General features: G+C 36.2%; 1 protein-coding gene across 1 annotated transcript in view; it reads left to right on the top strand.

Moving 5' to 3' along the window:
• NRK (Nik related kinase) overlaps positions 1-12,125 on the top strand; it is a 134,620-nt gene extending 122,495 nt beyond the window's left edge. Inside the window, exons 25-29 of the mRNA XM_011958335.1 lie at positions 1,767-1,909; positions 2,209-2,358; positions 5,157-5,316; positions 8,576-8,715; positions 11,053-12,125. Coding sequence (XP_011813725.1) covers positions 1,767-1,909; positions 2,209-2,358; positions 5,157-5,316; positions 8,576-8,715; positions 11,053-11,148 — 689 coding nt within the window. The 3' untranslated portion in view covers positions 11,149-12,125. The remainder of the gene's footprint in view (positions 1-1,766; positions 1,910-2,208; positions 2,359-5,156; positions 5,317-8,575; positions 8,716-11,052) is intronic.
• The last annotated feature ends 10,173 nt before the right edge of the window (positions 12,126-22,298 follow it).

The following is a 22,298-nucleotide window of genomic DNA, read 5'->3' as shown; positions in this document are numbered from 1 at the left end:
ATACTTTGGAATACAGATGCAGAAGTATATGCCATTCTTCTATAGTTAATGCAATTTTGTTGTTAGTTTGCTTGCTTGTTTGTTTGTTTATTTTTTAAAGACAGGGTCTCACTCTCTCACTCTGGCCCAGGCTAGAGTGCAGTGGCATGATCATAGCTCACTGCAACCTTGATCTCCCGGGCTCAAGCCATCCTCCCACCTCAGCCTCCCAAGTAGCTAGGACTACAGGCACATATCACGTCTGGTTAATTTTTAAATATTTTGTACAGATGGTGTCTCACTAATGTAACTTGAATATACCATGTCAGTAATTACTGTTTAGCCCTTTTTTAGACAATTCACAGGCACCACAGCAAGGGAGAATGCGAGGGAAATCCCCGGCCCCTCCCCTTATAGGACCTCCCCACCACCCCCTCACTCCCAATTCCTGTAGTCAATATGAAGACCTTCTCTTCTACAGCCCCAAACACAGGCTTTGGGTGCCACCCCAGTGAATTGAAGCTGAGAAAGTCCCTGTTTTCTCTTAGTGGGGGGTAGAGAGCCGAGGGAAGGTAAAGAAAGGTATGGCAACGATAGAGGGGAAACACCCTTGGAAGAAAAAGGAGGGAAAAGAAAGCCTTTTCTCCAGTTACCTTGACTACAATATGTGGGTATGGGAAGGGGTTGGATGGATCTATATTCTTTCCAAGCTGGAACTCTAAACAATTTCTCTCTAGAACTATTAATATTGTGAGACATGGTGGTTAGACTTACCAGTACTCTTTCTACCTTTATTACCGTTTGGCTGAACTTCTATGGAACCACATAAATTAACAATATAGTGTCTTAAACAACTAACCTTAAAAATGAGGGACTGTTTTTTTTATCTAGATTAACTTACTTGTAATGTTCCAGAATTCTACTTAAATGGAATTATTTTGTATTTATTCCACAGTAATGAGGGTTGACTAAAGAACCGGCAGCATTCTATCATGTCCATTAGCTTCTAACCTGGGATGTATATCAGAATTAGCTGGAACATTTGTTAAAAGTTTAGATCTTAAACCCAACACCAGGCTTAGACCCTACTCCAGTGGGTCTGGAGTAGGGCCTGGGAATTGATAATTTTAGCAGATATTCCAGGTGAGTTTTAACTAGTTGATCCATAGACAGGTTTTAACAAAGCACTGATAGGGACCCATCCTGACAGATGCAGCAAAGTATTCATGAAATACTTTTGTATCTTAAGTCAGGATCTGTTTACATGGTACATTTTTTAAGGGAACACATCACATGTATACAATAAAGATGAGCAAATTCTTATGACTACCTGCCAATGTCTATTTGCATAATAACTACGTTTTTCATAAATAGTACAGATGACTGTATATACAGTCTGAGTCATCCCTAACACAAATCACATCCCTGCTCTGATCTCCCTAAATTGGGCCTTGGTTCAGCTGTGAGTATTTGGATATGGGTTTATTCTTGGGTGTCTGCTGATTGGTCAGAGCTGCCTGGTATGGAGCTGGAAAGCGAAGAGATAAGTACCAGCAGTCTGTCTAGCCTGATACACAGTTCTTGTCCAAGTCCTCACTACAGTTCTTGACTCCCACCTCACAATTACAGTATGGTGAATCCTGTGATGCTCAATCCTCTACTGTGATCTGATCCTGGCAATGAATCGCGTTTGGCCTTTTGTTTTGTACTAGAAACCATAGGAGCCTAGAGTACATACCCAGTATATGATAAGTTAACATGTCTGGCCCTTTTCATTCCCTACCAAGTGTGCATTGATCAATCAGCAGACTCTGAAGGAGACTACATGTCCTATCAAGCCTATATACGAATACTGGCAAAAATACAGGCAGCTGATCCAGCGAACCGGTTTAAGAGACCAGATGAGCTCCTTCATTTGCTGAAGCTCAAGGCAAGGAACTTGAAGACAGCAAACAGAATGCAGGGCCATACAAGGCTCTTATGATCATTGCCAATCTGACCTTTGAAGAGAAACTCAATATTTTGAAGCTGTTGAACATAATTATTTATTTGTTGTAATAACAGATCTAAGAAAAACTGTAATTCACAGGTCTCTAAATACAATATGCCATTTTAAAAATCCACCTGGGTTTTGTACACTTATAAACCTGACAAAAGAGTGAGGGAATTTTTGCCTTAGTTAGAATGTCATTTTTGGCCTTTTGGCCATATTTGATTTTATATTCACAGGTATTTCCAACACTTGATCATAAGCCAGTGACAGTTGACCTGGCTATTGGTTCTGAAAAAAGACTAAAGATTTTCTTCAGCTCAGCAGATGGATATCACATCATTGATGCAGAATCTGAGGTTATGTCTGATGTGACCCTGCCAAATAATGTAAGATAATACCTTCAGATTCCTAGAAATTATTGCATACCACCATTTGAGTTTTTCCAACTGTCAAAAGGTTTACGTATATGATTAGCAATGTTTATACCGGAACTGAGACATAAAAGGTAAGTACAGAGTGCCAGAAAGTGGTCTTGCATAAACAAAAAACACTGATGATCCCTTAGTTTAGAAAGCTAAGTATATTCTGCAGATAGATTTTGCTTGTCTTGCCCAATGCTTTCTTGTTTTTAATGAATAAAGTTTACACTTAAAATCTGGACTTCTACTGATACATCAGAAGACCTGATAGCATCAGTGCCACATTACTATCTAACCATTATCAGTTGGAATTGATTCATTCATGGCTCCTTTTAGATAGGATATATGCTCTACATTTTCTACCCATTTATGTTTATATATTTATGATAACTGACCATAAAGTGTATTTGATATTGCAGTACTTGCTTTATTTTTCTTCACTTAACAATGCATTAACAAATTTTTAAAAAATACAACACCAGTATTGCAGCATTATTATGTGTATCCCTATTCTTTATTATATTACTTCGACTGTGACATAACAGCAAATTATCATAAAATGTTCTCTTATCTGGTTATAGTTAGTATTTCTGATCAAAAGATACAGCATTTTAAAAGCAGATACTCCTCAACTCTTAAATAATTATATTTTGTGAAAATGTGGCACAACATCTAAAATATAGATTGCCATAAAAATATTATACACATCATTTACATAAAGAGTTTGAACATACTATAATATCCCTCACACATACCATACAAAATATAATTCTACTGTGTCTGAAATTTGATACTGGAAATGATGTTTGTCCTATTGAAATTTTTATTTAAAAGAAAGGCCTAAATCAACAGTTTCTCTGCTTCACTATATTTAAATTCCCACTTTTTAGACAACCAAAATTTTAGCAGTTTTGCATTATACAAAAAGTCCAGAAGAAAACTTTGATGTATTTTCAAATTACTATAGTTGTGTGATATTTTCAACAGCTCTCAGAATTGTCTCATATGTCTCTAACAAATTACATAAATCAATTGTCAAGACATTAGTGGGGACAATTTTGTAAAAGTCTTTTGGTCATATTAAAGATAATTAGCTTATTACTCAGTTGTTGCCCATGATTATATAGAAATCACACTGTTGATAATGTAGAAAATACAGAACCAATCTTAGCCAAAGCCACTTAAACATGAGGTCAGGTTAATTTTGATATAGCTATTGTACTCTTCAGTTGGAGTGTCTTCTGTAGCTTCCTGCATTTTTTTAATGTTGTGTCAGATAGCTTTTATTAAGAATCTAGTGCAGTATTGAACATTGCAGCATTGGTCCATGTTTACACTTATTTGAAAAGTAATTCAGGAATGTTGACCCCTGTGTTTCACATGATTAATAAGCAAGGAAAGTCATTTCCTTTTGAAGCAATTTGTTAGTTAGAGATTAGTTAGAGATGAGTTCTTAAAAATCACTTTCTGACCCAATTAGGATACCTTGTGTATATTAAAAAATATTTTTAGCTAAATACTCTAGTGTCTTGACCCATTAAAAGAGAAAAGAACTCTATTATCAGGGAGGTGGGTGTCTTCTGAGAAAGAATGTACTAAAAATAATATTTTTCCAAGAGTTCCAGATTACAAAAGCTGTAATGATACAAGGGAATCATGTGTGCTAAAGAATATCTGGTTACTTCAGGAATCATCTGAGAAGCATCTGAGGCTGTCTGAATTTGCAGCAGTCCAGTTTTTTTCTAAACAGATTTTATTGAGACAACCTTCTTTTCTGCAATTTCTTTTATTCTTTTCCTTTATCTTTGTTTTTTTCTGATTCAATTGCTCATGCAAGTGCCCAGGGAACGCATTAAAATTGCTTTTCGTCTCTGGATCCCCATTTTAGTTATCAGGATTGTTGTTGCTGGGACATGGCCTCAAGCACCTGGCCTGAGTACACTGGGGTTGGCAAGTATAGTTTCTGACTTTTTTTTTGTAATATGCTAGTTTGGAGAAACCATAGAGGAACACAATTTTTCATCTGCAGGGAAATACTGTTAATGTGACAATATCTGTAGTTTAAGAAAACTTTGTTGCATTGTTTTGTGCATCATGAAATTTAGAAATGCTTAGATATTTCTTAGTATTTCATATTATGTCACCAAATAAGTCTTTGTGTATCTTAAATGCATTTGAAATTATATTAATTGGAAAATAAATTCTAACATTTTTGCAAAGGGGGAAATGACTTAAAGTTATATTTCAAGCTGTGGAGACTATTATAAAGCTGTCCCTTGTAAGCATTTTAAGTTCAAGCTATTTTTTAGATTAGTTTTCTATTTCTAATTTGAATGAGTTGGCTGATAGGCAAGTATTGTATATTTGTTACTTGGTTTGTACATTAATTACTAAAGTATTTATTAATGTGCTGAAATGAATTTTAAACCCAAGCCTGTAACAAGTAGTGTTTCTTCTATTATGATACATAATAATTTGTGAAATGTCAAGAAATCTCTCTATGTTGGAAATACATCTTTGCTTTTTTAAAATAAGGCTTTCTCCTAATTATAAAGAAGAATATTTAACAGCTATGAATTTATGACATAAAGAAAGCAGCTCTTTTCAAATATTGGATAGCATGCTTATTAATTTGGAAATAGAGGTTTCTCTTCCTCCTTGCTCTTTGAACCTCTTTTGGTCTTTATTGCTCTGCCAAGCTGCTTCAATTAAAGTAGTAGTGATAAAATATTGGACATATAAATCTTTATGAAACATAATTCCAGCCCCTGGAAATCATTATACCACAGAATATCATCATTTTACCTGATTGCCTGGGAATTGGCATGATGCTCACCTTCAACGCTGAAGCCCTCTCTGTGGAAGCAAATGAACAACTCTTCAAGAAGATCCTTGAAATGTGGAAAGACATACCATCTTCTATAGGTATGTATACAATTTCTTTCTTCTTCAGGACCCCAGAGAAACTTTTCAAGGGTAAAAAAAGTGTCCTAAGAAAAGATTTCCTGAGTTATTACATTTTCTTAAGACACATAAGATTAATTTGGGGTTCTGCATAATTATTCCCTTAGTAAGGTGATGCCTGTATTTGTCCTATGCTTAATGAATTCATGAGACTACGACAAAGAGACTCATTTTGGTTATCTGAGTTATTTGCAATATTGTATAATTGAAATGAGAACTAATTCCTTTCCACAAAAATCTATAATTTTGTTGTAACTCCCTTTACTTGCAGAATTTACACAGATATTGGAAATGCTTCTTTTCATCACACTTATTGTGGGGTTTATCTTTATCTTAGGAGACTGCCAACTAGTATAAAAGAGCCAAATACTTCCATTTTTTATAGTCAGTAGAGTTCTATTTTGTGAGTGATATTCCTGTGAAGAATCAAATCATTTAGAAAAGTGATAGATATGACTGACTGGAGTGCCTGTTAGGTACCAACCAGGTGGCAACAAAGAAAAATGCCTTTTCATCTTCATCAAACCAGGACATTTTTTTCTTCCTAGCCAAAGCAGGACTGCTGATCTGGGAAATCCAAATAATTTGAGATTCTTGTATATGTTCTGAGGCTCACTGACCATAAACGTGATTCTAGATAGGGAACATAATGCATACAAAAAGTGAAAATATTAGAGAGAGTAGAATGATTACCTGGAGGATAGCTATTATAGAAAAGAGAAGTTTAATGGAGCAAATAAAGGAAAAAGAAAGGTGTGTGTGTGTGTGTAGAGACAGAGAGAGAGGCTTAACAATTGCATCAGGTATTACTAAGTGTTCCCACTTCCAAAACATTGTATCCCATCTCAGAAAGCAAGCTAGCTCAGTAGCTAGGTTAAGTGGCAGATGTAGGTGTTTTGGGACTAAGGTGGAAATTATGTGATGCCATATGAACTAAGTACTTGGACTCAGCAAATAACCTTTGCTTTAAGTTTAGAATTTTTAGTCTATGTTGTTGTTGACAACATAGAGACAGAGAGAGAGAGAGAGAGATGGTCTGTCAAATGATAAGGCAGATTCTTCTGTAATCTCTATAAAATGACTAAATATGATCCTCATGTGGCTTTAAGGACCACTTTAAAAGACCTGCTTTTTAATGAACTTTTTTTATATGAGATAATGGCACTTTGCATTGCATCTGCAGAATCCTTTTTTTTTTTTTTTTGCACATATAGTCAGTGTTAAGGATTGTCCTGAAAACCTGCTCCAATTTCCTGAAACAAGTAAGAACTCACAGAGGGTTTAAAACCAGATTTAAGTGACAGAAGATAAATGCTTACAGTATAATTGACATATCTGGGGCAAAAGAAAGTACAAATAATGACTCATGTTCTGTCCTTGACAGTGGTACTTTTGTGATCAATCTGCTAATCAGAAATGGTCATAAGGAAATTCAGTTCAAATAGGAAACTGAACAAACCCCTATATTTATGCCAGTAGACAATCATAGGGGTCAAAGGGAACTTGCAAAGTCATCTGGTACAGCTCTTGTCCTCAGGCAGGACAACTTCTGACATAAAACAAAAAAAGCTATTTTAAGTTGCTAGAATTTGAAAGACAGCTACATGTGAAATAAATAACAGTACTATAAAAACATGATATTTTAGTTTGTATATTAAGGATACTTTGAAAGTATGCTAAAGACTACCATATAACACTGATATTAAGGAAATCAATTACCATATTTTTCTGTTAAAAACAACTGCTTTGTTATTTAAAACTAATCCAGATCCAGATTTCCCCAATTTAAATTTTACGTTTTCTTAAGTTATAGTAAATGTGTTCAAATCATCACTCTCCATTTCCAAACAAGTATATACAGGCTTAACAATTGCATCAGGTATTATTAAGTGTTCCCACTTCCAAATCATTGTGTTTCATCTTAGAAAGCAAGCTAGCTCAGTAGCTAGGTTAAGTGGCAGATGCAGGTGTTTTGGGACTAAGGTGGAAATTATGTGATGCCATATGAACTATGTACTTGGACTCAGCAAATAGCCTGTGCTTTAAGTTTGGAATTTTTGGTCTATATTGTTGTTGACAAAAATACCGTTTTTAGTAAAGTAGTCACATAGGTGAAGAAATTCAACTCTAGAGAGACTAAATCTGTTACTTCTTCCCAACCCTCTGGAGACTGATTTTCCTTATTTCCCTTATATCTGGAGTTATTTTAATTCTAGTCTGAAATTTGACTTATAAAGTCTTCTGCCAGGATAGCCATTTTTCTTAGTCAATTTATTCCTTTTATAATAGAAAAAATGAAAAATCAAAGTAATTAATTGAATTCTGATTTTAATCATGTTAATATGAGAATGAAGATGCCTTATTTTCTTGTTTCCTAGAGTATTTTAACTTGAGTTTGAAATCTTGATATTATTTTACATGTCAGGATTTTATTTACTTATGGAATTTTTCCCCATGAAGTACATAAAGAATATTAAATTGAAAGTTAAAAATGTAATAATAGTGCTGTTCCTTGTGTCAAAAAATACTTTACAGCACCAAATGACTGACTGTTTACATAATTAGGTTTAAGGCAATTATTGTCATAATCTATATTTGTCACAAAGTATTATAAAATGGAGTCAAAAAGTTAAAATCTTAATAAATATTTCCTGAGCAGGAAAAAAACCTTAAGAATATCAAAGTAGCTTTGGTTCTGCTTATAACATGATAATTTATTGAAATGCATTAGGGTTGCTACAGTCATTATTTGAGCAAGTCATTTTTTAACAATTTTAATTTTTAAGAGTCAGATTTTCATGTATGTCACTGGAGCACAAATATACACCCTTATTAGGAGCCCTTATTAGGAATGCTGTATGTCACTTAGACTATAAAATAAAGAGTGGCTGTGAGTAGATTACATTGTCTACAAACGGGATAGAATTAGTCCTTAGCTTTTTCTGTGGTCTTAGAGGATATGAATACAAGAATTAAATAATTGAGACCTGGTAATTAAATGTTGATTACAATGGTGTCTTTAGATAGCCAGTTTGAACACCACTCTTAAGCAGCAAAATGGTCAAACAACTGACTATAGGAGGGAAAAACAGGATGTGCTAACCTGAACTGTAACAATGAGCCTCTTAATAAACAAACATTGACCATAGTTATAATTTTCTATGACTGCCAGAAAGATTTTGTGTTTTTCTGATTTTTTTTTTTTTCATTTGTATTGTAGCTTTTGAGTGTACACAGCGAACCACAGGATGGGGCCAAAAGGCCATTGAAGTGCGCTCTTTGCAATCCAGGGTTCTGGAAAGTGAGCTGAAGCGCAGGTCAATTAAGAAGCTGAGATTCCTATGCACACGAGGTGACAAGGTATAGCTTACACCCTCCAGTTACAGCAAAAATAACGCAACCATTGAAAATGAACTAACAAAAGAAATTTATGTCCTTTTCCTTCTGGCTATAAATGTATTTGTGGTATATTTTTCAAACTGGCATACTATTGATTAAAAAACAATTTTATCTTTTGCAGTAGAAACACTAATATGGTAAGTAATGAAATTTGGTTTCAAAAGAAGCTCATTTTGAAAAAAAAGAAAAAATTCTAGTTAGGTCTTAAGCAAAGCTTAGCCATTATTTTATTTGGTTCAGAATACTTTATTGTCTTTGATTCATAGTGCCTTTCATGTTCATACTAAAATGATATTTTTAAACAAATACTTGAGCAAATCTGCCTTTTGTAGCTTTCAACAAAATTCAATAACAGAAGGAAAATGTACTTATGTTTGCTGAGCACCTAATTGTATAGTAGGCCTTGTGCTAGGTACTTTAACAGTTATCTCAATTTATCTTCATAAGTGGGTGTTATGATGTTTATTTTGCAGAAAATAAAAATAAAATCAAGATTTGGCAATTATTTGTATTATTTGATCAATTTTAACAATGAATTCAAATAGTTTAGATGGAAAATTTTGTGGTATAAGACTATTACCATTCCTACCTATTATAGGAAATAATAGTGTGAAGAAATAGTCCTAATAGGACTAGGAAACATTCCTATTGAGAAGAGATTGCAGAGGGTTTGAGTTAATATCAGAACAGCCAGGATAAAGCACTGTACATCAAGCAAAGTTGCCAATTTACAATGTAAAGAGATGCAATGGCAAAAACCTGTGTTTCAGGTCAGCGAGACCTAGAATGCAGTCCTGTCTCTAACCAGGACTAACTAGGTTAGAGAACCTGAGAAGTTTGATTAATCTTTCTAATCCTTAGTTCCTTCATCTCCAAAATAGAAATATTAATAACTGCTTTGGGAGCAATTGTGACGTCTAGTCATATCCGTAAGCATCTCACAGATTGCCTGTAACATCAAATATGTTAAGTCAAGAATGACTAGCATATATTTTCAAAAATTTTACAATGTTGTCTCTTTATTATGAGGTAAAATTATTTACTATGAAATGTAAAATACTGTTTTCATATACACTTAAAGCCCTGCATCCCCCTCAACTGTAAGGCCACAGTGAAACTCTGTAAAGGTTTATGAAGACTTTTATTTAATTAGGTATAAAGCAGATCTTAGAAGAGTTAAGTGAGGGCATTTTAAATTTTATTTAACTCAATATAGTCATATAATTTTTTCTTAAAAGATTATTTGTTTTCTTGATGACTACTAACTGAAGTAACTATGATTGCTGCCTTTGTGTAATAATATTAAATACTTTTAATATTTAAATTGTAGTAATTTCAAATATTTTCTTTTATCAAGCAACATGTACAGTTACATACACTGTAAGCTCACAGTATCACAAATTAGAGACTCCCTGCTTCCCTTTGTCACACTTAGTATATCTTATCATCATCATTATGTCACAAAGTCTCCTAAATGTAGTCACTGTGGATGTCAAAAGCCTTAGTCCTAACAAGGAGGCCTTTGTTTGATATTTATGTGCATATTTTATTCTAATTTTCTTTATGGTACAGCCCACATTTACACAACATGTCCCTCTCTAAGTTACTGGGTTTAACTCATTTTATCAATCTATTGATGTCAGTCCATTTTGCTGAAATAGAAAATTGCATGAGTGGATGTTAAGTGCTCTCACCATAAAAATGATAACCACATGAGGTGGTACATTTGTTAATTAACTAGATTTAACAATTCCACAGTGTATATGGACTTCAAAACATCATTTTGTATGTGATAAAAACATACAGTATTATCTGTTTGTTAAATTTTTTAATATTAAAAAAATGAAAAGAAAAAAAAGAAAACTGCACCAAGTAGAAAATTTCAATGGCTTCTTAAATACAAGCAGCAATGGTAAACAACACCTAAATAATTTGTTTCCTTATGTTAAAAGAAAAGTCAACTTTAATGTAAGTAGAGGATTGTTTTAAAAAGCAAAGAATTATTGCCCCCAAATTATCAAGAACTTCAGCAAATGAAGGTCACCTACAAAATTACTAATTTTATTTAACCATATAAATTATAATTATGTAGAATATAGTAAAAGGTTGTTTTAAAAATGTATAATTTAGACTCCAAACTAATTTAAACTCATTCTTTTATTTGAAAAACAAACTGTTCCACAAAACAATAAGGCTTAATGTTTTAATTAGCAGATGCAGATGAAAGTATAGTTATATCAAATATCTGGTTGCAATGTATTAAATATCTGTTGACAGTGTATTTCTTTCTTTTTCAAGCTGTTCTTTACCTCTACCCTGCGCAATCGCCACAGCCGGGTTTACTTCATGACGCTTGGAAAACTTGAAGAGCTCCAGAGCAATTATGGTGTCTAAAAGTTTCCAGTGATTTATTACCACATTATAAACATCATGTATAGGCAGTTTGCATCTTCAGATTTCAGAGATTAAATGAGCATTCAGTTTTATTTTTAGTAAAGATTAAATCCAAAACTTTTAATGTAGCACAGAATAGTTTTAATGAGAAATGAAACTTTATGTATAAAATTAACTATAGCAAGCTCTATGTACTCCAATGGTGTACAATAACTTTTGCACAAACTTTGTAACTTTTGTTACTGTGAATTCAAACATTACTCTTTGGACACGTTGGACAGTATCTGTATTCAGATTTTACAACATGGAGTAAAGAAACCTGTTATGAATTAGATTACAAGCAGCCTTCAAAATAATTGGCACTGGGATAAGATTTTTCAGAAAAAGAAAAATATCGACAAACTGTATGTGATTTTTCCAAAGTTATGTGAATAACCAAAGGTTTAGTCAAGAAACAAAAATCTTAAAGATTGTTATAACCCAGACTAAGGTTGAACAACCTGCATGCCCAGAGAAAACTATGGTGACAAAGGTGAAAAGGCCACCACCTTTTTTCTCACTGATTCATGACAATTAAGCCTACAGTTTAAGACCAGTTTTGTTCTTTTCACCCATTTTTGGCTGGTTTCTCTTGATGAGAAGAAAGGAAGAAAGCCCCAGATGCTTGGTTTTTCTCGGACCCCCAAAAGATGTGCAATAGCTGTTGTTACAAACCACCAAATAATACAGTTGTGAGCCTGAATACAGGACTGAACTCCTATACACATGTACTGTAGAATGAGTATTTTTTAATACCTTAAGGTGGGCGTCAAATTCTACTCCCCAAAGCAGATAGATTGATTTATCAAAATTATTATCTGGCCAACAGTGTGGCTATCAGACAGCATCAAATATTTTCCCAATCCAAGATTAGACTACACAAAAGCTTCCTTCCAATATTAAACAAAAGGAATTAAACATAACAATGAAAAAACTTTACTAATATCTGTGTTTTTCAGGTTTCTATTTTTGTACAATCAGAAATTAAACATATTCAGTGATAAGTTGATATGTAAGGACTTAATGTTAAAGGTTAAAAAAAATTGACAAAATATACAACTTTCACCATATATATAAGCCTGCAAAATTAGAGTAGTGAAAGTCATGCTAGTCCATCACCCAAATATGTTATAGACGCCATAGACAGGTGATATTTGGTCACCTATGGTAACTGCTACCTGATGAAGAGCATAATTTCTGCATATCCATCCTCAATACCATGGTAAGTTCTGGGGCAATAGAGAAGCAACAGAACTACCACAAAGCATACCTCAATATAATTCCTCTAGTTCTGCTTCTGAAATCTGAGGACAGTGCTAGTGGGAAAATAATTTTCAAACTACCTGGTTAACCAAAATACAAAAGCAGCTGACTATGTGTGATTTCATAATAGCACATTTCTTGGCACTTAGTGCCAGAAATGAAGATTTGGATTTTCCTAACAACTTACATCAAGAATGTAGTGTAGTTCATTATTGAGAATTTAGGAAAGCCTGAATCCATGAATTAAGGGAATAAATGTGACTCACATTTCTTTTACTGTGACACAATAATGTGATCCTAAAACTGGCTTATCCTTGAGTGTTTACAACTCAAACAACTTTTTGAATGCAGTAGTTTTTTTAAAAAAACAAATTTTATGTCAAATTTTTTTTCTTAGAAGTAGTCTTCATTATTATAAATTTGTACACCAAAAGGCCATGGGGAACTTTGTGCAAGTACCTCATCGCTGAGCAAATGGAGCTTGCTATGTTTTAATTTCAGATAATTTCCTCATATAAGTAGTGTGTAGAACCAAGTCTTTTAATAATTCATTCTTTTCTTCATAATATTTACTCAAAGTTAAGCTTAAAAATAAGTTTTATCTTAAAATAATATTTGAAGACAGTAAGACAGTAAACTATTTTAGGAAGTCAACTCCCATTGTGCTCTGTGGCAGTTATTCCGGTAAAAATAGGCAAAAGTGACCTGAATCTACAAAGATGTCCCAAAGTAACCAAGCAAGAGAGATTGTAAATGATAAACCGAGCTTTAAAGGATAAAGTGTTAATAAAGAAAGGAAGCTGGGCACATGTCAAAAAGGGAGATTGAAATGTTAGGTAATCATGTAGAAAGGACAGAAAATGTTTAAAGTGGCTCATATGTAATGAATATTTCTGACTTAGATGTAAATCCATCTGGAATCTTTACATCCTTTGCCAGCTGAAACAAGACAGTGAAGGGACAATGCTATTTCATGGTCAGTTTATTTTGTAAGAGACAGAAGAAATTATATCTATACATTACCTTGTAGCAGAAGCACCTGGAAGCCCCAGCCCGTCCCAGAAGTGTGGAGGGGGGCTCCTGACTAGACAATTTCCCTAGCCTTGTGATTTGAAGCATGAAAGTTCTGGCAGGTCATGAGCAGCACTAGGGATAGAGTATGGTTTTATTTTGGCGTAGTTTTTTCAACAAAGCCCTTGTCTAAAATAAAAGGCATTATTGGAAATATTTGAAAACTAGAAAATGATGGATAAAAGGACTGATAAAATTTCTGAGCCGGGCACCGTGGCTCACATCTGTAATCCCAGCACTTTGGGATTCTGAGGCAGGCGGATCATGAGGTCAAGAGATCGAGACCATCCTGGCTAACACAGTGAAACCCAACCTCTACTAAATTTTCCAAAAATTTGCCAGGCACAGTGGTGAACGCCTGTAGTCCCAGCTACTCGGGAGGATGAGGCAGGAGAATGGCGTGAACCCGGGAGGCGAAGCTTGCAGTGAGCTGAGATCGCGCCATTGCACTCCAGCCTGGGAGACAGAGTGAGACTCCGTCCCAAAAAAAAAAAAAAAGAAAAGAAAAAAAGAAAATTTCTGAGTGACTGTCAGTAGAAGTAAGGTAAGATCCCCAGAGGAAACAGTAAGAAGGGATAATCATTAAGATAGTAAAACAGGCAAAGCAGAATCACATGTGCACACATACACACATGTAAACATTGGAATGCATAAGTTTTAATATTTTAGTGCTATCAGTTTCTAGATGCATTAATTACTAAGTGTCCTCTCCCAAGATTCAGTTAGTTGAAACAGTATCCATAAACTAGGAATAATGCCACATGCATTCAATGGGATCTTTTAGGTACTCTTCAGTTTGTTTCAAGAAATGTGCCTACTGAAATCAAATTAATTTGTAATCAATGTGTACTTCAAGACTGCTAATTGTTTCATCTGAAATTCTACAATGAATCATTGTTCAACCTTGAAAAATAAAGTTTTGTAAATCATCGGTTGATGTCATTATTTAAATATACTTATCTAATACCACGGAATTAGGACTTGTTCAAATAATATTCGTTTCTTTAAAGTATATAATAATGATCTGATTGGAATATGTTAGGGGTTCAGCTTGTTGTTGCTTTTGGAATTCTGGCCAAAGAGGGATATATTAATCTGTTTTAAAAAGTACCTTCTGGCTACAGTGGTGAAATTAGAAGCTGATTAATTTTCCTCTAAATATATAAGACTTTACACATAGGCATAGATTCACATGGTATGGGTAAAACTCAAGCAAGTTTCAATGCTGCCTTCCCTCCCATCCCACCCCAGTGTTTTCAAGTCCCGAGGAGAGGAAAGGTGAAGAACTCTATCCACAGAGTGTCTTTCATTTAAGAAGGATTTTAGTACAGGCTGATGGCGGAATACAGAAGACAGAGTAATCATGGCAGGTTTTAAAAGAAGCTGAGTCCTTTCTTTAGGACCAGAAGAACAGAACTTCCCTCAGCAGGTCTTGACAAAGGAGTATTAAAAGTATAGTCCCATGCACATCCTGTCATCTCGGGACATTTTGGAGAGGTGTTCATCAGGCCTACTCATCAGAGCCTGTTGGGTATTGTCCTAATTTGACTTGTGTGGCCAGGCATTCTGGAGCTGGGCTACCTGGACACATCATGCTTATCCAGGTTGTTAAGGGCTGAATTCAAAATGTTTCATTACAATCAAATTGTTTTACTCAACTTTATTATAGGGTACACTGACTTCAGCTACTTTAAGGGACAGTGTTATCAGCGAAGGAATAGAAGTATCATCACAAATTGGAATTAGCTCAGACAGGGTGAGTCCCTAAGACTGAGAGAGGGACTGTTTCTGGGGACTCTTTACCAAAGCTTGGGGACAGGATAGGTCATGACTAGAAGTCATTAGTTATTCACTATTAGTAACTTGCAGGAGCAATGGGGTCTAAGGACGTCCATGCTGCAAATCTATTGACTGAATCTTTTTTTTTTAACACTAATTTCCATCCGATATGATAGCTTTTTTTTTTAATAGAGCCCTTACCCCTGATTTAAGAATACCTAGGGTCTTAAGGATAATAAAGCCATTGAGTATTGCTACTTTTTAATTCAAAAAACTGATTGGTGGCAACTAATGAATTAAGGTCAAACATATTTTAGATATCATTGTCACATGTCACATTTTACATTGTTCACAATCATCTCAACTGATCTAAAAATAATAGTTCAAGAAAGAGTAAAATGGATTCTATATAGACTTGCATTTTCAGAAGCTAGTCCACAGCCTACTTTGTAAATATGTACAACATAAGACTTGGGATTAACCATTTCTTACAGTTTTGTCACCTCATATGTCAAAGTCTCTTGTTTGGTGCTTAACATACAGAAACTGTTCAATAAAAACATGAATTGAAGGGCAGAAATGGGCCCCTTTTGTTTTGCCTGGATTGTCTTTGGTGCTATTGTATCTACAACCACTTAAAACTCAGAAATCCATTTGTTGTTTCATGAAAGTATCATCTGTGTTCTGGTGACTAAAATGTCACGACCTATTATTGGTAATTTCAAAAGATTTTACCCTACAAACCTGAAGTGAAACAAAGGATAGGTCAATATAGACACTGAGTCTTACTAAATTTTACTTACCTACCTTTACAACAACACATAAAGGCCACTATAACCCTTCAGTAATTACTCAAGGTTCATAAATAATGACAAACAACATTTAGTAAAATAATAGCACAAAAAGTAAACAAGCCATTTAACTGGCTCTTTTATGCAGACATTTGGTTTGAAGGTGACTGTTTTTCTCAAGATTAACTCTTTATGTTGTATCATCCCGAGACATATTTAAGGGCCTTCAGAGCTTGTCAGTATACTTTCTCATCCAAAATTTTTAATTATGTTCCTATAAACAGCTAGATATCAGGCACTTCCTAAAGGTATGTTTTGTTTTGTTTTGTTTTATTTTGTTTTGTTTGCAGTTGAAAGAGTCTGTCTGATTTGCAGGTAGGTAGGTACCTCTAAAATGCATACCAAATGGAATCATCTATCCAAAAGTCTATAAAGTAAGCATACAACACCATAAAGTTGAGTCTCACATGTTGAAATAGTTGGAAATGAATGGAATGAAGTTCAAAGCAAATTGAGCTACAAGAAAAAGGAAAAGCTTTTCTCCACAGGTAAAATTTAAATTATGTAAAAAATTGGGAAAGTATTTGCTTCATTTGATATTGTAAAAACTATGAGTTTTACTCCCAAAACGAATATGCAGAATCCAAGAAAACAAAACCAGTTATTTGGATTCCAACACCCATCCCACCAATCTGGGGGAAATTTAATTTTAATCATTCCTCTTTCATTCACTAGGGTTATAGAAAGGTCCCGGGTATCTTTTATGGATCAGAAAATTCAGGGGTGCCCTACTGGCCTATAGTTTACACTTCTCTACATTGATACATTTATTGCTCACTTAGTTTCTTACAGTGGCCTCTGAGGCATGTGTGGCCATGGAAATATTTGTCAAGACAGGGAGCCCAGACACCTAGGGTTATATTCACTATCGTCCCACTACTTCCATGGATGCTGAGTGGACACGGGCCCCTGATGCTTTAAAAACCATAGTTCCTGCTATCCCTTCCCATGCCTAGTGAATCTCTTTCTCTCCCCTAGGCTCTTGTATTTCTGTCCCACTCCATTCGATACAAAACGTATTTACCTTTTTCCCTTATCCTTTGAGAATGGCCTAATATAATTGTGCAAAAAAAAAAAAAAAATCTAGCAGAAGGTTTTTAGAAAACTTTTGCTTTAGGTTCTACTATGAAACCCTCCATGAATTGGAGGAGGGGAAATTTAGTGAGAACAAATGAAGAACACAATTAATTATGCTGTCACCTACACATGAAAAAAATCAAGTAAATGTAATAAAAGAAATTAAAACTTTAAAAGATGAGACATTATTGCTATTGATGAGGTAGGCCAAAAATTTCTAATCATCTTTTGTCATCTCTATAATCTCCTTAGTGCCCTTATTCTTTCCTCTGTGTCATTACAGCTTCCAAACAATTGTTCTTTCTTATGTCACTGTCCCTCCTTTCTCCCTAGTAGCCCCCACCTTTGAATTTATTGCTATCTGACTAGAATACCTATTATGTCTCCTTGTTGCTGTCCTGTATAGACCCACACCATTTCTTCTTCCCTTGGTCCATTTGGGATGCTACAACAAAATACTTGAGACTGGGTAACTTATAAAGAACAGAAATGTATTTCTCATACTTCTGGAGGCCAGAAAGTCCAAGATCAAGGTGCCTGCAGGTTTGGTTGTCTGGTGAAGGCTGCTGTCTGCCTCCAAGATTGTGCATTGCTGTATCATCTGGAGAGGATGAACACTGTGACCTCACATGGCAGAAGAGATGCAAGGGGAAAATAGGGTGGAAAGGGTGAACTCACCTTCTCAACCCCCTGTATAAGGCACTAATACAATTCATGAAGACAGAGCCCTCATTGTCAAATCACTTCCTAAAGGCCCCAACTCTTAATATTGTTGCATTGAGTACTAAGTTTTAACATGAATTATGGAGGGAACACAAATATTCAAACCGTAATACTGTTACTGACCACAGGTTCTTAGACTCTCATGTAATGGAAATTGACACAAGGCCCATCAAGTTTCCCAGTCAAGGCTTTTTTAGGGGTTTTTGTTCAAATACAAGGGAGCCAGCACTGGAATTAAAGTTATCCAGCTGCCTCCCCAAGGGGAGGACATTGTGGTGCCTTAAGGAGGGTGACATGCATAATTCATGAGGTAAGTAAGCTTTACAACATGATGTGATGGAATACATGGTGCACAAGTGTAGTAAGGAGTTATGCTGACACATATATCACATGATTAGAAAACGACAGATGAGCACCTCTTTGGGTGGAGATTTTAGTATTATAATGAAGCAAAGGGCAAAGATCTGTCATCCTTCTGGTCTTGTGTGCATGCAGGTGATAGGATTAACTTCTTTGAGTGAAACTTATATCTGGAGACCATTTGTTTTAGACTTTCTTAAGGTTCCTCAGTGGGGGATATGGTGCCTTAAATGAAATTTATAGGGTGGAGGGAGCACAGCTTACCTTAGTTTTTAAGGTTTTCAGGTCAACAGGGCTGGGCTCCAGAGGAGGCAGGATTGAAAGTTCAGGATTTTCTGGTTGAGGTCCCAAACAGTCATAGGGCCCCCAATAGTTTGTAGTAGAGGTCTTTGGAGTGGGGGCTGTGCTGGTGCTTCCTTGTCACAGGTTGCAGGTGTGGGCTGAAGCCTCCACCTGCCATTGCCCATGACTGTGCTATGCCCAACAGTGCTAGTCCAGTCAGCAGTGGTGGTATGGGGCCCCACAGAGCTGCGCACCATACTTTGCCCAATTCCTGGCTTTGGGCTGTATCCCCACACCCTAGGGGCAGTTTATCAATCTTGTTTATTTAAAAAGAAAATCTAGATTTTAGTTTCTTTGATTTTTTTCTTTTACTTTTTTGAGACAGAGTGCTGCTCTGTTGCCCAGGATGGATGGAGTGCAGTGGCACGATCTTGGCTCACTGTAACCTCCACCTCCAGAGTTCAAGTGATTCTCCTGCCTCAGTCTCCTGAGTAACTGGGATTACAGGTACCCGCCCCCACGCCCAGCTAATTTTTGTATTTTTAGTAGGGACGGGGTTTCACCATATTGGCCAGGACGGTCTTGAACCCTTGACCTCAGGTGATCTGCCTGCCTCGGCTTCCCAAATTGCTGGGATTACAGGTGTGGGCCGCCATGCCTGACCGCACATCAGCCGTTAAGGTTCAACACATGAATTTGGGGGAACATGTTAAGACAATAACATTCGGCCCTGACCCTCAAAATGCATGTCCTTCTTACACGTGAAATACACACATTCTATCCTAATAGCCCCAAAACTCATAACTCATTCTAGCACAAACTTGTCTAAAGTCCATAGTCTCATCTAAATCAGATAGGGGAGAGACTCAAGGTATGATTCATTCTCAGGCAAATTCCTCTCCAGCTGAGAGCCTGTAATATCAAACAAGTTTTGTGCTTCCAATGCACAGTGTTGTGACATGCATGGGATAGACATTCCAATTCCAAATGGGAGAAATAAGCAAGAAGAAAGAGGTCGCAGGTCTCAACTAAGTCCAAAACCCAATACAGCAAACAAAATTATATCTTAAGGATTGAGAATAAACTTATTTGACTCCACTTTCTGCCTTACAAACACACTAGGGTAGGAGTTGGGTTCTCAGGACTCTGGGGAATCCTGCCTCCATGGTTTTCTTGGGTGCAACCCACACCACACTTCTTACAGACTGGTCAGGTGCCTGTGGCTCTCCCAGGCTGGCAGGTATCCTGGTTACTCTACAGGTCTTGAGATAGGCCTGCCCTCGTTACTCCATTAAGCATTGGCCTAGTGGGGGTTCTCTGTGGTGGCCCCAAACTCACATCTCCACTAGGTTTTGCCCTAGAGGGAGCTTTCTGCAGTGGCCCTGACCCTGAGGCAGTTCTTTGCCTGGATCCTGAAGCTCTCCATTGCATTTTTTTGAAATCTAGGTAGAGGTAACCATGCTTCCATAGCTCATGTACTCGGTATGCCTGCAGAACTAGTAATACATGAACTCCACCAAGACTCACTGCCTGCACCCTCCAGAGTGGTCACCCAAGCCATAGCTGGGCCCACATGAGCCCCAGCTGGGGCATTTAAAGACTTTTGTGCATGAATGCAGGGTGCAGAGACTTGAGATAACCCTAGGAAGTGAGCACTGAGGTCCTACGTGCAACCTGGGCTTCTCCCTAGAAGCCATTCTGCCCTCAAGACCCTGGCACTCTGGGCCTGTGATGAACATGGCAGCCTCCAAGATCTCTGAAATGCCTCTGGGTCATCTTACTATTGTCTTCATAAATATCAATATCATGAAAACGGCCATACTACTTGAAGTAATTTATAGATTCAATGCTATTCCCATTAAATTAACATTGACATTCTCCACAGAATTAGAAAAAGCTACTTTAAATTTCATATGGAACCACAAAGCAGCCTGAATAGCCAAGACAATCCTAAGCAAAAACAACAAACCTGGAGGCATCATGCTACCTGACTTCAAACTATACTACAAGGCTACAGTAACCAAAACAGCAAGATACTGCCACAAAAATAGACACATAGAACAATGGAACAGAATAGAGAACTCAGAAATAAGACAAAACACCTACAACCATGTGAAATTCTACAAACCTGTCAAAAACAAGCAATGGGGAAAGGATTCCCTATTTAATAAATGATGCTGGGAGAACTGGCCAGTCATATGCAGAAAATTAAAACTGGGCCCCTTCTTTACACCTTATACAAAAATTAACTCAAGATGGATCAAAGACCGCAATGTAAAACCCAAAAGTATAAAAACCCTAGAGGAAAATCTAGGCAATATCATTCAGAACATAGGCACAGGCAAAAATTTCATGACAAAAATGCCAAAAGCAATTGCAATAAAAGTAAAATTGACAAATGGGATATAAGTAAACTATGGAGCTTCTGCACAGCAAAATAAACTATCATCAGAGTGAACAGACAACCTACAGAATGGGTTAAAATTTTTGCAATTTGTCCATCTGACAAAGGTCTAATATCCAGAGTGTATACGGGACTTAAGTAAACTCACAAGAAAAAAGCAACCCCATTAAAAAGTGAGCAAAGGATGTAAGTAGGCACTTCTCAAAATAAGACATTCATGTGGCCAAGAAACATATGACAAAAAGCTCAACATCACTGATCATTAGAGAAATGCAAATTAAACCACAATGAGATACCATCTCAAGCCAGTCAGATGGCTATTATTAAAAAGTAACAAAATAACAAATGGTGGTGAGGTTGTGGAGAAAAAGGAACCCTTACACACTGTTGGTGGGAATGTAAATTAGTTCAACTATTGTGGAAGACAGTGTGGTGATTCCTCAGAGATCTAGAAGCAGAAATATCATTTGACCCAGCAATCCCATTACTGGGTATATACCCAAAGGAATATAAATCATTCTATTATAAAAATACATGCATGCATAAGTTCATTGCAACACTATTCACAATAGCAAAGACATCGAATCAAGCCAAATGCCCATCAATGAGAGACTGCATGAAGAAAATGTCACACATATACACCAGGGAGCACTACGCAGCCATAAAAAAGAACCAGAACATGTCCTTTGCAGGAACATGGATGGACCTGGAAGCCATTATCCTCAGCAAACTAACACAGGAACAGAAAACACTACATGTTCTCACTTGTAAATGGGAGCTGAACAATGAGAACACATGGACACAGGGAGGGGAACAACACATACTGGGGCCTGTCAGAGGTAAGGAGAAGGAGAGTATCGGGAAGAATAGCTAATGGTTACTGGGCTTAATACCAAAATGATAGGTTTATCTGTGCAGCAAACCACCTATAGCATACATTTATTTATGTAACAAACCAACACATACTTCACATGTACCCCAGATCTTAAAATAAAAGATGAAGGAAAAAAAGAGAGCAGCAGGCTTTCCTCTATTCATACTAACCTCATTATCAAAGGTATCTTGGCCACATTCTTGATTCTCCTAAACACTATTTTTTAAAAATTATTTACATGTTGGCTTCATAAAATGAGTTAGGGAGGATCCCCTCTTTTCCTATTGATTGGATTGTTTCAGAAGGAATGGTACCAGCTCCTCCTTGTACCTCTGGTAGAATTCAGCTGTGGATCTGTCTGGTCCTGGACTTTTTTTGGTTGGTAGGCTATTAATTATTGCCTCAATTTCAGAGCCTGCTATTGGTC

This window comes from Colobus angolensis, unplaced genomic scaffold, assembly GCF_000951035.1.
Source record: "Colobus angolensis palliatus isolate OR3802 unplaced genomic scaffold, Cang.pa_1.0 Scaffold469, whole genome shotgun sequence".
NCBI lineage: Eukaryota > Metazoa > Chordata > Mammalia > Primates > Cercopithecidae > Colobus > Colobus angolensis.
This window is presented reverse-complemented; position numbering and strand designations above follow the sequence as displayed.